Raw genomic sequence first — 15869 nt, 5'->3', positions numbered from 1 at the left:
AGTGCTCCTGGGCTCTACAGCACCTTGTTACACAGACACATGTTAGATAAGAGCCAGGTTTCCTGGGCTCTACAGCACCTTGTTACACAGACACATGTTAGATAACAGCCAGGGCTCCTGGGCTCTACAGCACCTTGTTACACAGACACATGGGGCAGCTGTGGCTCAGTGGTAGAGCAGTTGCCTGCCAATCGGAAGGTTGGTAGTTCGCTCCCTGCCCCTGCAGTCATTGTCGAAGTGTCCTTGGGCAAGACACTGAACCCCGAGTTGCCCCCGGTGCTGCGCATCGGAGTGTCAATGTGTGTTTATCTGATGAGCAGGTGGCACCTTGCACGGCAGCCCCGGCCACAGTGTATGAATGTATGTGAACGGTGAATGTATCCTGTAGATGTAAAAGCGCTTTGAGCAGTTGTTAAGACTGGAAAAGAGCTATACAAACACAGCACATTTACATTTACACATGTTAGATAAGAGCCAGTGCTCCTGGGCTCTACAGCACCTTGTTACACAGACACATGTTAGATAAGAGCCAGGGCTCCTGGGGTTTACAACACGTTGTTTTATTGCCAGCAGTTGCATACATTTCTCCAGCCGCTCTGCAAGCTGTTTAAGAACAGCTTCGCCAGAACTCCTTTCCTTGCATCGCTACATACTGTAGCGGCTTCTCCAGCAGGACAGCTGAACCGGGCTCCCCCGCCTGGGCCGCATCGTTACCTGGATGTGTGACTGCTAGATAAAAAAAGGGACAGGCCAAATCTTTAGATAAGCCGCAGCTGATCCGCATCTGATTCAACCGCGCTTAATGTGGAAAAAATACTTGGATCAATGTGATTGGCCTGTTTGGAACAGGCACACGCTCCAAACGGGCACTGCACCAGTTCTATCTCATGATGAAAAAGTAGAGATTGTAAACGAAAATGAAGAGAGATTTTATATATATATATAGTTTTTAGTCCCGTCTTTTTTCACCAACAATAATGCATGTTGATTTAGTCTTAGTCAGCATTTTTGGACATGGGTGCATCGACATCGTCTCGTCTTTGTCATGGGAAAAAAAGGTCATTGACGAACATATTTAGTTACTATTAGTTGCAGCCCTACATTATGAGCGAAAATGAAAAGCAAATCCTATAAATTCATATTTAAAAGTAAAGTCATTTTTGCTCTACACCCCAGTGCACTGCAGTAACATTAAAAATAGGAAGGAGAAAGGGAAGAAAAAGAAGAGTATGATGTGCAGGGTCACAGGAGGCGAGCCTGTCCCAGCATGCATAGAGTGACAGGCTGGGCACAACCTTGACATTTTGCCAGTCTATCACATGGCTAACACATGTTGACAGACAAGCACTCTCACATTCACAGTTCCGGGCAATTTAGAGTTTCCAGTTCGCCTTAGCTGAACCAGAGCACCCAAAAGGAAACCCACACAGGCACAGGGAGCACATGCAAACTTCACACAGCCGGCCCGGTGGGGTTCACACCCAGGACCTTCGGTCAGCAAGGCTGTATTGCCCTAATGGACATAGAAATCAAAAAAATATAAAGCAGTATTTTAGCTTCTTTGAGACTTTGGGGAAAGCTGGGAAACCTTTTAATTTGAAAAAGTCAACTCACTCTGCTCCAAAGGGCGGAGGAACGTTACACTAGTGCGGGACCCTATGAACTCCAAATTACAGAGGGGCGTCACTGTTTTAATGCCTTGTAAATAAAGATCAATTTTCTTTGACAATCCTAAAGTAACTAGGGATCCAGTCAGGAGAGCTAAAAATACAATAAATTTCATTTCTAATTTTCAGCATCCAAAAATATCTAGCTCTCTTACAGTCTCAGAGGATAGGAGCTTTTGTATGTTACACAGTGATGTTTTGTGGTGGGTGAGTTTTAATTATCACCAGCGGCTTAAATTTAGTGCATGTGAGACCAAGGGAGCTGGCAAACCAGACTGCAGTGATCTAGAAAGCCAGTGATATACAGTAGAACATCACCATTTCATTTAAGCACCTTTTAAAGTTTATTTTACCAAATTATTTACATTAATTACCACAGTAGCCCCTTCCGTTATAGTACATTGTCACAATTGACATCCATGAAAATACAAAACACAATCTAACAAATTAAATTTTAGAACTAGGCTTCATGTATAAATATCTCCTAAGAAGCTGGATTTCCTTTACTGTTTAATACATGATTAATGAACACAGCAGCGTGTCTGGATATGTACTGTATGGTATTTAATGATGCTTGTCATGAACCAATACATCAAAGGCTCAAGTTTAATGCACAAACATATTACCACACATTTGCATTAATTGTATTAAGAATTGCAGAATTTAACTCCGAAGAAGTAATCATTTAGCCAAGATATTTTCAAATAGGCACAGTTTCATACTTATGAAAATAAGGGGACAGCTAATAGAAATAAGTAATGTAAAGTAATTAACTTAAATACAGTTTGTGCGTAACCTTATTTGAAATAAATTGTGTCCAAAATCAGTCAGCCAATCCCACTTATAAATAACAACACCACCAGAGAGGATGTCCTTGCTTATTAAATAACGCTGTATTTCTGTGAATGTGTTTCAACAGGATGCTGAGTGGGCCAAGGTCACAACCACCACCAACACCTTCTTGTGCAGAGCTGTGATTGTCACCAGCCCCCCTCACTTGGCAGGTCAGTGTGCGTCTTCCACCTCTGTCGACTTGCGAAATGAAATTCTCACTGATGCAGAAGGCAAATAACCTCCACACTCACTACGTCACTCAAATGTGGCAAACTGTGCATCCATGCAGATACATCTTTAATTTTCCTAAATCTTTTTAGCTCTGGGGTGTGGCAGTCACTTCGGTTGAAGTAAATTCTGTCTGAGGTCGGGTCTGGGCTGAGGAATTGCCAGGATTGGATTTTGAACCAGGCCAAAACTTTAACTGGGGGCTGATGTGACATTTGTTATGGTTGGCTCTGAGAAGTTGAAAATGACAAATACGTCATTACTGACCTCTCTGCAATCAAGCTACCGAGGAGCGAAAAATATGGACCCCTGCAGTACGTGTTGCTTTTCTCAAGAAGCAGAACAGTTGAGCTGAATAACGTAGCACTTAAAGCATACCGTGTTAAAAATCAAACTTTGAAGTGGGGCTGCTCCAATATGGAAAAATATTATAATCACAATTATTTTGGTCAATATTGAAATTCTGATTAATTAACATGACAGTGAAAACACCTTGAGCTGTGAAATTCCCCTTAAAATGTCGCATGACATAGTGCTTTTTGGATGCTTTTATATAGACCTTAGTGGTGCCCTATTACCATATCTGAAGTCTCTTTCCCAAAATTCAGCCTTTGTGCAGAATTACCCCCACCTCAAACCGGTCGAGGCAGATGACCGCCCACCCTGCCCACCCTTCCCACCCTGCCCACCCTGAGCCATGGTTCTGCACGAGGTTTCTTCCTCTTAAAGGAACCTAGGCACCTAGTGCTTGCGCTTGGTGGGAATTGACGGGTTTCTGTAAATAACATCACAGAGTACGATCTAGACCTGCTCTTTTATGAAAAGCGCAATGAGATAACTGTTTTTGTGATTTGGCGCTATATGACTAAAATTGAAAATTGAAAGAATTACAGCCACTAAAGCAAGTCCCACAATGAGCTTTACTAAGTATGTGCCATTTCTGAGTCTGTAGCTTTTGAGGAGGGGGGAAGGGGACCTTAACCAACTGCCACTTTGCTTGTTCTCTGGGCGGACAGAGCAGAGAAAGGGGAGGTAACCTTGCTCTTTATGACCTCATAAGGGACAAAATTCCAGATCGGCCCATCTGAGCTTTCATTTTCTCAAAGGCAGAGCAGGATACCCAGGGCTCTGTTTACATCTATCGCTATTTTTGGCCACTGCAGGACCATAGGCAGGCCGGGGGAACTCATATTAATATTGAAAAAAAAACTCATAAAGTCACATTTAAATGCCATGGGACCTTTAATCTTTTTCCCATAAAAAACGTAAGACTCTCGATAAGTCTGTTTTTGTGATCTTTAGAGACAAAATCGTAACCGCGATTAAAATCTTGATTAATTGCACAGCCCTACTTCGAAGACTTATTTATTTAACAGCATACATTACTGGAAAAATAATGTGTTTACTCTGTTGTGTGGCCAGCAATGTGCATTTGATATCATATTGTGCCAGTGAGTTACAGAAAAAACATATCCAGCCCTCGAATAGAATCCACTTTTTTCTCGTCAGAAAACAGAAATCCTGCATTCCAACTTACTATCAACTGCAGGGTAAAACAGTGGGTGACTGTTTGGCTGGTGCTTGTCACGTGTGGGACACATACAGTACCAAGATGTGCCAGTTCTTGCCAGGTTGAAGAGGCCGAAGCTGAATCTGAAGCTGGGGGCTTGCATTGGATCTGTGCCTGTTTGTACTAAGCTGGCAACAGATCTGTCACTCAAAGCCTCATACTCAGAGCCATGGACCATGGCCAGGATCCTTAATGAGACAAGTTTGGGAGCAGTGTTGAATGGATTGCTCTGGCTTGGATGGCCTTAAGTCACTGTGGGGAGACTGACAGGGACTTTCAAAAGCCAAAGTCAGGTCAGTGATTGAGACGTCACCTCTCCCAACAAGAGTCAGGGATAAATGAAAGGAAGGATTGCTGCTTGAAGTCCTCTGTGTGACATGTTTAATTTTAATTTTCTGGAAGTGGGTGAAGTGGAGCAGCTTTTCAGTTAGGGGGAGTTGGGGGAGAGGGCTTGATTTTGATAGTGACTCCTGATGATTCCTCCCTTGAACAGCTGAAGTATAAAGCATTGTTTTCCATAACCTCTCATATTTAGTTTCTTCTTTTAGGGATGTTTGTTTCTGACATTCCTGATTCCTTCTCAAGACAATTTCTTTTTGAATTAATGAATGGGTAGATGGATTAATTAACAAAGAGATTAATATTCTTTGGGGTCCAAGCACTGCGTTGACACACACACAAAAGCAAATGCTGGATATGAGCAGTGCGTTTCCCAATATATCACGTCTGTCCTGTTCCTGGCTTCTGGATTTATCTCCCCATTCATCCATCCATCTTTTATAATGAGTTCCGTCAATTTTTTCCCCTCCTTTTTTTGTTACCACTTCTCTCACTCACCTCAATGATTTATGAACTGTTTGGTTTCACTGCATATGAGATCGCTATGCATAAAAAAGAATGAGCTTGGAAATGGGAATTCTGGCCATGTGCTGAATTTGAAGATGTGGTTGAAGTATGTGCATATATCAGTTGGTAAAGAGGCCCCTGTGTATATTCATTTTGAAACAGCATAGTAAAAACAACCTAATTAAGTTTGCAGAGCATGTAGTTGGAGTATAATGCAATTAGGCGTACTGTCTAACATTCAGCAATATTTACAGAGACAGCTCTGCAGTTACTAAATTAACATTTTGTTTCAATGTGTTTTTTCTGTCTCTCTGCATCAAGTAGAAAGTTCCTGGCAGAGCATGCTAACTGTCTGGCTGTGCGTGTGCATATGTGTCTATGTGGCCATATGCAAGTATATTTATTGGTAAGTGGGTGAAGCAAAAGTTCTTGCCGTCACTTGCAAAAGTCGTACCTAACTAAAGGGGGATTTCATCTGATTGCAAGGAAACCTGACAGGCAGATCAGCACTGCTATAACTGATGTTGCCATTTATCTTCTCATGGAGGAGGAGCTGCTCTAATGAAGGCAGGCTTGGGCAGTGGCGAGGAAACTATTACATCTGCCACTCACGGTTTAGTGCAGAGGTCTGTTTACAGTAGTAGAAAACAGGTAAGCAGTGCATTCACATTGATTCGCCAAGTGACACTGTGAGCCAGGATTCTAGGCCAGCATCTGCTGTGCTGTGAATGAGCTAATGGAGCCTCATTTAGGGAATAAACATGAAGTGGGAGCTGAAGTGATTGTGAAGACAACTAACACAATGTGATTTTTATCTTGCTGAACTTATACTCTGTGGAAATGAATTGCGCTATCTCTGTGTATTATGTGCGTGTTGTTGAGCAGACGAATATAGTATATGTGCCTTTGCAATGTTTTTTTCAGCAATGGAAAATGTTAAAATCTTAAAATAGGACATACCATGCTCAAGCCTGACAATAATGGCATGAGGTCAATACGCTTGTTGATATTTGAGAGTTTTCTAAGAAATGGATAAAGATGTATTTTCAGCTTTTTTTTTTTTTAAGTCAACACATGACATTAACAAAACATGTTGTCTGGGATACTTAAAAAAAAAAGAATTATGTAGTCTACTTTGTGAATATCACCTGTTAGTACTATCTGGTGGTCAGACTTTGAGAATTTAGGAACAATGTCACCGTCATAAAATAATTTTCTAAATTAAAACTACCAGTATTATTTAAAAAAGTGTATCTAAACGGCAATAATTAATAATAACAAAATAAGCCCTTATAATGAATGAATAACAGCAATTAATCTACTTACAAGTCCAATTGGACTCTTTGGCATGGTGTGCATGTAAGATTCCATCACTTTTAGTAAGAAGCAGATTTTTTCAGGACCATGAGTAGTCAAAATGAAATGCATCTTTTGTTTGTGGTCCACCAGCTATATTTAATTGGCCAATTATTAATAGAAGATTTAAAGCCATCCAATATTAAACCTCAGTTAAATTAATTCTAAAATTAATGAGGGGAATTTAGCCAAAAGGGTCATCCTCCTTGAGTCTATTTTCATCCAGACCAACAGGAGAAATTATTAAGTAATGTCGGAACCGCAGTGTGGGGAGAGATGGGGGAGGGTGTCGGCTGCTCCTACCGAGCCCTTCAATTTCAATAAGTGTCAAGGGGCTACGTACGTAATTCAATAAAAGATCTGTGATGTAACGTGCCCATAGATACTAGAATCCATCTTTAACATTTGGATTAAGTGGTTAGTGAATAGTGCTGCCGATTTCTGATGGCCCCACAGATTTATGACCGTGAAGGCCATTTCTTTTTTTTCTTTGGTACTCATGTGTCATTTCTGCCTCATCCTTTTGAAGTGACCTTCTATATGGGTAACTGTCCACAGTTATGGTATAAAAGGTTCTTGTATCTTTTTGTTTCATTAAAACAATGACATTAAAGTCTAATGTGAAGGCTTTTTCTCTTTTCACATGACCATTATCTCAGCCACACCTAGCAAGAGGCTGTGCGTGTAATTACTTCTTCTTCTCCTCCACACAACAGGCTGTTACATCATATGCTGTACACTGCTCTATTGGTTTGTTTGTTTTTTAGGATGAAAGAGACGATCCAATTTCACAGCATATGCAGGCACAGCAATGAACTAAACTTCCGCTCTAGCTAGCTTTAGCTTTTTGCATACCTTTTAAGGTTTCTTTGCAGCACCGCTCTTTATAAGATGCTATTCGGAAGCTGCATCTTTGAATCATTGTCCCTTTGATGTTATGTCTGGATTTGAGTGGTTTTCATGTTTTACTTTTCTCATCCTTTTGACAGTCAAAAAGCACTGAAAGTGCCTGTGCGCTATCGTGGAAGTTCAGAGTGAGAAAGTAATGGACATTTTAAAGCCAAAGGCTGCCACAGTTGTAACTCACAGGTCAGTGACAGAGGGAATTGAGAAAGCAAGGTCAACATTGTCCAGGAGGGCAGTCACACAATGGAGTGAGAGAGGATTTAAATACCACAGCATTCTGAAGGGGAAAGAAAAAAAGAGATTAAGAAAGACAGAAAGGAGTTAAAAAGACTGAAAAGAAACCACTCTGGGGGAAGCCATGTTCTTAGTCAGAGTGTTAAAGGTCAGGAACCAGCAATTGTGCAGATTTCTCCGAAGCCATGAGACACCCTTGAACTTGCATCTGTTTTCAAAAGATGATAGAAAAACAGTCTGATGAACTGTCAAATGGCACAGCAGTGTCCTTAAGGGGGAACTTTGTACTCCTCCATGTCTGAGTCCAGGATAAACCCTGTCCTTTTTTGACTTGTACATTTCATCCTCTCTGTGCAAATTATAGAGTGGAAATTCTTTGACTGAAGTAATTCATATAGGATACTGATTGCCATCATAGAGATTGTTCATATAATTCTAAAAATATAGCTGGCTATGAAAATACATTAATTAATGATTAGGTTTTAACCAAGTCAAAGGTTGTGTAGTTTTGCATATTTAAAGGTCCAAATGGTTGGACCATGTAAATAGTACATGCTGTATGTAAATATTAATAATGGAGAAGTTGCTGCAGCATTAATCTCTCAAGACCTGTCAATCAGATTTATGGTAGTGGGGGATTCTATTCTTTACATTTTGATAGATTAAGGCAAACATGCCTTAAAAGTTGTCAAACTCTTTCGAAATAACCATGCCATGCTAAGTGGTCCTTTAAGCTGTTGAACGTTGGCATGCTCCAGGGGAAAATGCTAACAGGCGGATTTTAAGTATGTATAATATTTACCATAACATTTGCTTGTTATCAAGTACATTTGCTTGTAATCAAGTACAGATGAGGATGATGGGAATGTTAGTAGTTTTGCATGTATTTGGTAAAATACCATTGATAGGCCTATATAAAGTACAAAGAATTGGACAAAATCTAATTTTGAGCTAATGGTAGCGTTGGAGGAAAAATCAACGAAACACCAAATTCCTTACTCTTCATCCTGAGGTGGGGCATGATTGTTCATACTACGTTTGATGTAAATCCGTCCAACAGTTTGAGACATTTCACATAAATGTCCATGTCATGGAGGCACAGTCAAGGGATTGCCTTGCACTATTGATATCTGTAGCAAATTCCATAACAATCCATTCAATATTTGTAAAGCTAGTTCACTAAATGTCAAAAATGTCAATCTGCTGGTAGCACTAGACAGAGGTCTTCAACGTTTTTTAAGCCAAGGATCTCTGAACTAAGAGAAAGATGGAACAGGGACCCCCTCTTACATATATTGTATAAAATTAAGTTGCATATTAAAATGGGCCTACAATAATGTGTAGGGCGGCCTAAAGCCTTTATACCTTTTTGCATATAGAATACTAAGCTATTAAAATAGCCTACTAAATCAACAGTGAACCCTTAGGATAAATTGTGTATGTGGATGGCCCTTAGTGTCTTCCTTACCTATAGGCCAGTAAGCAGTGGGGATTTATGTTTGTAAAATCTATGTTTGATTCATGTTAAGACAAAAATGTACAATAATTTGGAGGGCCCCCCTTGCACTCTGAGGGCCCCCTGACCCCTGTTGAAGATCCATGCACTAGATAAAAGGTCAGGGGATTGCCAAAGTCAGGATAAATCCATATTCTGTGCGACTAACACTGCCTTCCAATCCACTAGCTTGGCTAAAATTGTGAATATGCTACTCTCTAAAATCATTTAATGTCCTAGCTCCTAATTAGATCTCTGACCTGCTCACTGCTAACAAACCCTCCAGAACTCATCAGACCATGGGCATCAGTTCGGTTAGAAATGTGCTGGGGACAAATACACTTCCTGAAGTGCATTTCCAGAAGTGCTGGGTATGAAGCCTTTTTTTTCTCTTTCGTGCAGGTTATGTTTTGAAAGATGCTGTCCTGTAACTTACTAATGTAAATGGTTTAATGTACCTAAACAATGATCACCAAATTTCTCTCATATATTGGTCCTCATAACCACGAACAACTGTCAAAAAATCTAACCCAAAGTCCTATTGTTATTATGGACGTAATCTGACGTCAAGCATTTCTGCTTCATTGAGCCTATTGTAAGGAAAAAGCTTAATGTGGTTTAATGTAGCTAAACAATGATCACTGATTGCCACATTTCTCTCTCATGTTGCTCCTCATAACCACTGAAAACGGAGCAGCTGTGGGTTGACTCTCCACGGTTCTCATGGGTTTACAAGTCATAACTTGAAAAAGCTTAACGTGATTTAATGTGCCTAAACAACAATCAATCATCCCGAAATTGTTGGTTAAATTTTTTGGTTTGGTTTTCAATGGTTCTGAGAAACAATATGATAGACAAATTTGGTAATCATTGAATATTGTTTAGGTACATTGAACCACGTTAACCTTTTCCTCGCCATAGGCGCCAGTGAAGAAAAACACGTTAATGTGAGTTAACTTCTGTAATCGTTGGATTTCAGTTTAGTTTTTTTGACAGGCTTAAGTGTTCATGACAAGATATGGTCATGAGAAATTAGGTGACCATTGATCGTTGTTTAGATACATTAAGCATTAAGATACGTTAAGCGTTTTCACATTAAGCATCCCGACAGGCCGTGTTGTAAACAGAGGAGCGTGTAACCAGCAGAGCAGCCAAACGGCTGTCTGATTTGTTGGCATCTGATGCTCAAGAATTATATCTTATGAACTTTATTTTTTTAAACTAAATTGTGCTTGAACAAAAAAACAAAAAAAAGTGGTAGGTACAACATGACTCATGACAAAATCTGATAGGTACGTGTACCCACCGTCCCCACCGAAATCGACGCGTATGCATCAGACGCTGGTCTCCTAACTGTACCCATGATCAGTAGTAAGTCTGGAGAAGGTGCATTCAGTCGTTATAGGCCCACTCTCTGGGACAAACTGCCTCATGATACAAGATGTACCACAACTGTGTTGTCTTTTCAAAAAAAGCTTAAGACCTGCCTGTTCTCTCAGGCCTATAACTAGCTCGCCTCTATATCTCTGTCTGTCTCGTTCCCTCAATCCATTCCTCGCTCTCACTCTCTTTGGGTATGTGTGGGTGGGTATATTTATGTTGGTGGGTGGGCAGGGGATGACACATTTTTAGAGATATACTTAAATATGAGCTATTTTATTTTGTGCAAAAGTGTTTTGTGTGAAGCACATTGAGCTTGCATACATACATGTACTATATAAATAAGTTGTCTTGACCTTTGGAGTTTGCAATTTTCTTAAATTACGGGCGTCAGACAAAGTCACGTGTGCCTCTTTTTTTGTATGTTTGTGTGTGCAGATTGAAGATATGCCAACTCAACAGCCATTGTATTGAAGTTGAGGACATTTTGTCATTTTTTAAGCACGTCTTTCTGTCTATTTCTTTCTGACAGAAAGGAAATCCTCAGTACTTAACCTGTGTTGCCTTCAAAAGTAAAGTAAGAGCCTTTGCCAAGTATGGAAAATGCTGGATGACAGAAAGAATGCATGACATTCTTATTTTGTCAGTGATGTCTGTTCACAAGCAGTACCCTGTCCTTATTCATCAGCTAACCACATTTTGGACACACAGTATCAGATTGGTGTGCTTAATATTATTTACATTTATATGAACTGCCATCCTGTTGAACCTGTTTATTCACATCCTCTTGATTTAACTGTGATGCTGAGTTGTGGTGGAAGTTTCACAAAAGTGTCACAACAGATTTGTGCAGGTTAGAGTGGATGACTGTGTTGTCACTATAGAGCACTTAAGTGTTTAAAAAAAAAAAAAAGATGCCAGAATACGTCTAATTTAGCCATCATGACTTTAACAAATAATGAGGTAGAAGGCAATTCCTGTCATCAACGTAGATGGCTTTGGTTTCAAAACAAGCAGCTTTATAGATATGACACCACTTGACAGGTCTTATGTTATGTGTACAGTGCTGTCATTTGAACGTCTAAGTGACCATGTCAAATTAGTTTGGAGCAACTTATCATGTCACTGTTTTTCAATTTTACTGCTTCGGGCTCATCAATTTTGTTTAGCATTAAGGACATTATTTTGAGGTTGCTGACAGGCTCTTGACAGTTTCTAAATGATGTCTCACATCTTCCACTGGTTCATTCGTTAAAAGCCTGGCTTTAGGCCAGATGTCACTTCACTTGCCAGAGCAAGCACAGTAGCAGTCTGGCTCTTCTGCATGCGTGGCATACAGTACCTCTAACGGTACTGATGAAGTTACTTGACTGCTCTCATATCAGTGAGATAGAGCTTTTACAGATTAAGTGCAGCGATTAGTACTCTGCAGCACAGCAACAGCCAGAGTCCTATTCATGTCATGGGGATTTCTTTGCAAGTCCATTAATGTCAATGATTCAAGATAAACTCCTCCTGATCAATAGAGGGATGGGTCTTTTCTATTTTTATTTCCCTTTTTTACTCTCTCTAAATTAAAACATAGATTTATTTATACATTTATACATAAAGTATACCAGGGGAGGTGGATTAAATGGAACTAACAAAGAGAAAGTCATTATTGGGATTTATGTTGTACTCTTGTTTCCGCCACAGCAAAGATCCACTACCACCCAGCCCTGCCCAGCCAGAGAGAATTCCTTACCCAGAACATGCCTGTGGGCCACATGATAAAATTCATTATTACCTATCCGACGGTGAGTAACTAAAGATAAAATCACAATTGAACTCACGTTTGCTTGAATTTTAAAGATACAAATTTAGAAACGTTTGTTTTAAACAATAATTCTTTGTCTTCTAAACAGTTGTTGCAGCGTTTACATATTTTCTTCCCTAAGGAGTTCATCTTTAAACAATTTTGTCAACTCCATAAAAACTGATTTAGTTTATGAAGAAGGTTGACTTTAGAGGATTATTAAATTAGCCATTCAAAGGGGTGTTATGTGAAGTTATTTCAATTCATGGGAGATAGTAAACAACATTTGCAAGAGGAAGACTTAATAAAATCTATTACAAATGATTACACTAAGTACTTGTCAGAGTTAATATTTTACTGCATTGGGGGCACCGCTCACTTTACAAAAACACATTGTGAGCATTGCTTACACGGAATGGCGGCTGTACAACATTGCACAATTGGTTGTTCATGCAAATTGCCGTTAGATTTGTAAGTCCGACAGGGTTATTGCATGCTCATGCGTGGATTGCAAATGCTCCGTTGTGCTGCTGTTGATTTGTGAAAAATGTTAAAATAAACTATCTCATGTTGCAAATTTGGTGAAATGGGCCACTACATTTGAATAATCCCCATTCTATTAAGTTGTAGTTTTCAGCCATATAGGACCATAAATAAATGTACAATCATATTGTCTGCGTTTCTTTCATGTAAAATGCAAGACTGCGTGCCAGCAGTGGCCTCAGCAGGAGTGAGGAAAAATAGTTTTCAAATATGTATTTGTTTACCTATAAAAAAGAAAGCCCGCAGGAGATAGCAGTCAACTCATTTGGAACAAGGTCTTTATAGATCTCAACACTTTGTGTGAAAAAGCTCCTAGCACTTGACATTTAATATCTTTCATTTTGCACTTCACACCCACACAATTGATTAACAAAATACTTGTGCAACTTGTTAGTAGATTAAATATGTCTACTCTAATGAACACCAAGTCATTAATGCGTGGGTCTATGCCTTGGTGTCTTGCCAAGATGCATTTAGATTCTGATAAACAAGACAAATATTGGTCACTGATCTGTTATATAGTTTATTTGATACTCCATTTCTCAGTATTTTACATGATTTGAAAGTTTACTTAGAGTTATGAATATGACATGTTTATGCAAAGTGTAAAACAGGAAGTGGGGCTTACGTGACTGAAACATGAAGTACCTTCACATTAAAATAGCAAAGTGGAATGTTTAGGGCAGGAAGTTTAGCAGTGTGGATGAGTGTAAACATTTACTGGTTATGTGGGAGGAAATGAAGGAAAGAAAAGCAGAAAATAGACAAAGCAGACTTTTCTAAGAACAGCAAAGTCAGAAACACAAAGATACTACAGACCAGTGTACTGAAGCAGGGATTCACCAAGTCTACTTTTGATGCCTGGGCTTTGCATATCGGCTGGAACCAAACTCCCATCCCATACCTGAATTAATAAGCTCTATGTCTCACTGTGTGGAAGTATTATTAATAAATCATACACTACCGACTTGGTAAAAAAGTGTATGCCTTTTATATGCAGGGACAAATTGGTCAAAACTTGAACAGGCATTCAAATTCCACTACATAATGTACCGTAAATAATATATACTGTAAACATAGAATGAATTTGAATAGATCAGCCCCATTGTCACTAGGCCTGTAACAATTCCAAATTTCTAGCACAAAGGCATAATTTATCCTGGGCTGGGACACACATTTATACAGTTTGATAACTACTTATTGGACTTTAACTTATCATTGCACCTACAATAATGTAGTTGTCCTCAATTTAGGTCATCCTGTACATCTAATCTTTGGTTTTTCCTGCACCCACCGTGTGCAATTGTGTGTGTTTATGGGTGTGTGCGTGCGCCAGTCCCGGGGGGAACGGAGCAGCAGCCCCGTCCGCTGCAGTGAGCCAACAGGATTGAAACAGCAGCAAGTTTCAGCGACTTTATAGTGAAAAAAATGTCACAGCGTACAATGATGTTAAAATGTGTAAATGTTGGCAGGATGTCTTTCGCTGTACGCAGTGTTGGATAATGTGAGATGTCTGAGTCACACGTTTCGTCTTCGTATCAGAAACAAGGAAACAAATTTGACCTCTTCTTGCTCCTACTTGGTCAGTGGCTGCACGTGGGAATGCTGGGATTGTCGCAAGTAATGAAAATGCGATAGGGGGCACCAGCTGTCAATCAATGTTTTCCAGTGATACGGGCGCCCGTTTTTGGTCCAGGCCTGTAAGCAACTGCCTACCCTGCTTACCGACAGTTACGCGTCTGAATCCCTCGATTGTCATTGGCTACCTGATAGTGTTACCCGCCAATTGCAAAATTCACCCGCATTTGGCGGGTAGTCGGGTATTAAAGTCAGGCCCTGATTATAGCCTAGCTATTATTACCGTTAGATGATGCTATGTATAAGCATTTGACATGTAAAATATGTAATATGATTATGTAAAATAATTGCTGTTAGACAATTGTACAATTGTTACAGGCCAAATTGTCACTGATACCAAATCCAGCTATTTGAGTCTATGACGCCAGATATCTATTATCAGTGTCAGATCAGTGCATCCTGACACTAAACACTGATAAAGGTGAAGTAAAATTAAGCCTGAGCCAAGACTAACAATAAAGAGCTGAAACACTAATCAAAACAGGTACAAACTATCAGATGTAAATATGCACACAGGAAACAGACAGAAGGCAAAGTCAGCAATCACTCCATATTTACTATATAACACGCGTTACATTTAATCTCCGCCATTTCATTTTAGTCTCTATATTCTGAAAGTGTATATGTATGCAATATATTTTCCTCAAAGATTTCCACAATCAAAGACAATGTGTAGTGTCTATGGCAGGGACACGTTGCAGTGTTCAACATTGACTTAGGTTGAACTCAAATATCTGGACTTTTCCAAAGTTGTGGACTCACACTTGACTGACTGCTATCTTACTTATTTACTTATATTGCACCCTTACGAGTTTAAGATAAAGGCAATTCACAAATGTCAATGACTGGAAGCAAATCTCACATGAAAAGTGTGGGCCGAATACCTCCACAGTGTGGTGAAAAAAACAGGAAACATTCCGTTGTACACAATCAATGCCGTTGTACACAATCAATGTATCACAATGGCTTTGAATTGGCATTCCCTCAGGGTCTTTCACTTTAAAATAATCCAAAGGGAAAATACTCCATAGGTCCATATTTCCCAACGTTATGTTCTGAGAGAAATTAGGTCAATTTTTTGGCACCTCATTTACATGCAAAACCTTGGAGATGAAGATGCATCCGAGACTAAGCCACTATATGAAGACAGCTGAGTTAGCAAACCCAGACAAGTCAGAATCTGAGTGTTGGCAGGGGGACGTCACTTCCCATGTTATACTGTTCCCCTTGTTTAAGTAAATTTGGTCTGATTTCACACCTGAAAAAATCCAAGTGTACCAAATTGCATCATTACAAATCAGGCAAGAACGTCCAGCCCTCTTGTTAGTCAGATACGTCTGGGGACGGGAGCAAGAAAGTAAATACAGGAAGAAGGTC

General features: G+C 39.7%; 1 protein-coding gene across 1 annotated transcript in view; it reads left to right on the top strand.

Moving 5' to 3' along the window:
• Positions 1-15869, top strand: part of si:ch211-127i16.2 (probable flavin-containing monoamine oxidase A) — a gene marked incomplete at its 3' end in the record, with an annotated part of 43446 nt that overhangs the window by 6966 nt on the left and 20611 nt on the right. Inside the window, 2 exon segments of the mRNA XM_032539990.1 lie at positions 2587-2671; positions 12212-12312. Coding sequence (XP_032395881.1) covers positions 2587-2671; positions 12212-12312 — 186 coding nt within the window.

Source organism: Etheostoma spectabile, chromosome 16, assembly GCF_008692095.1.
Source record: "Etheostoma spectabile isolate EspeVRDwgs_2016 chromosome 16, UIUC_Espe_1.0, whole genome shotgun sequence".
NCBI classification, from domain to species: domain Eukaryota; kingdom Metazoa; phylum Chordata; class Actinopteri; order Perciformes; family Percidae; genus Etheostoma; species Etheostoma spectabile.
The sequence above is the reverse complement of the archived record's forward strand: the minus strand, read 5'-3'. Positions and strand labels throughout refer to the sequence as shown.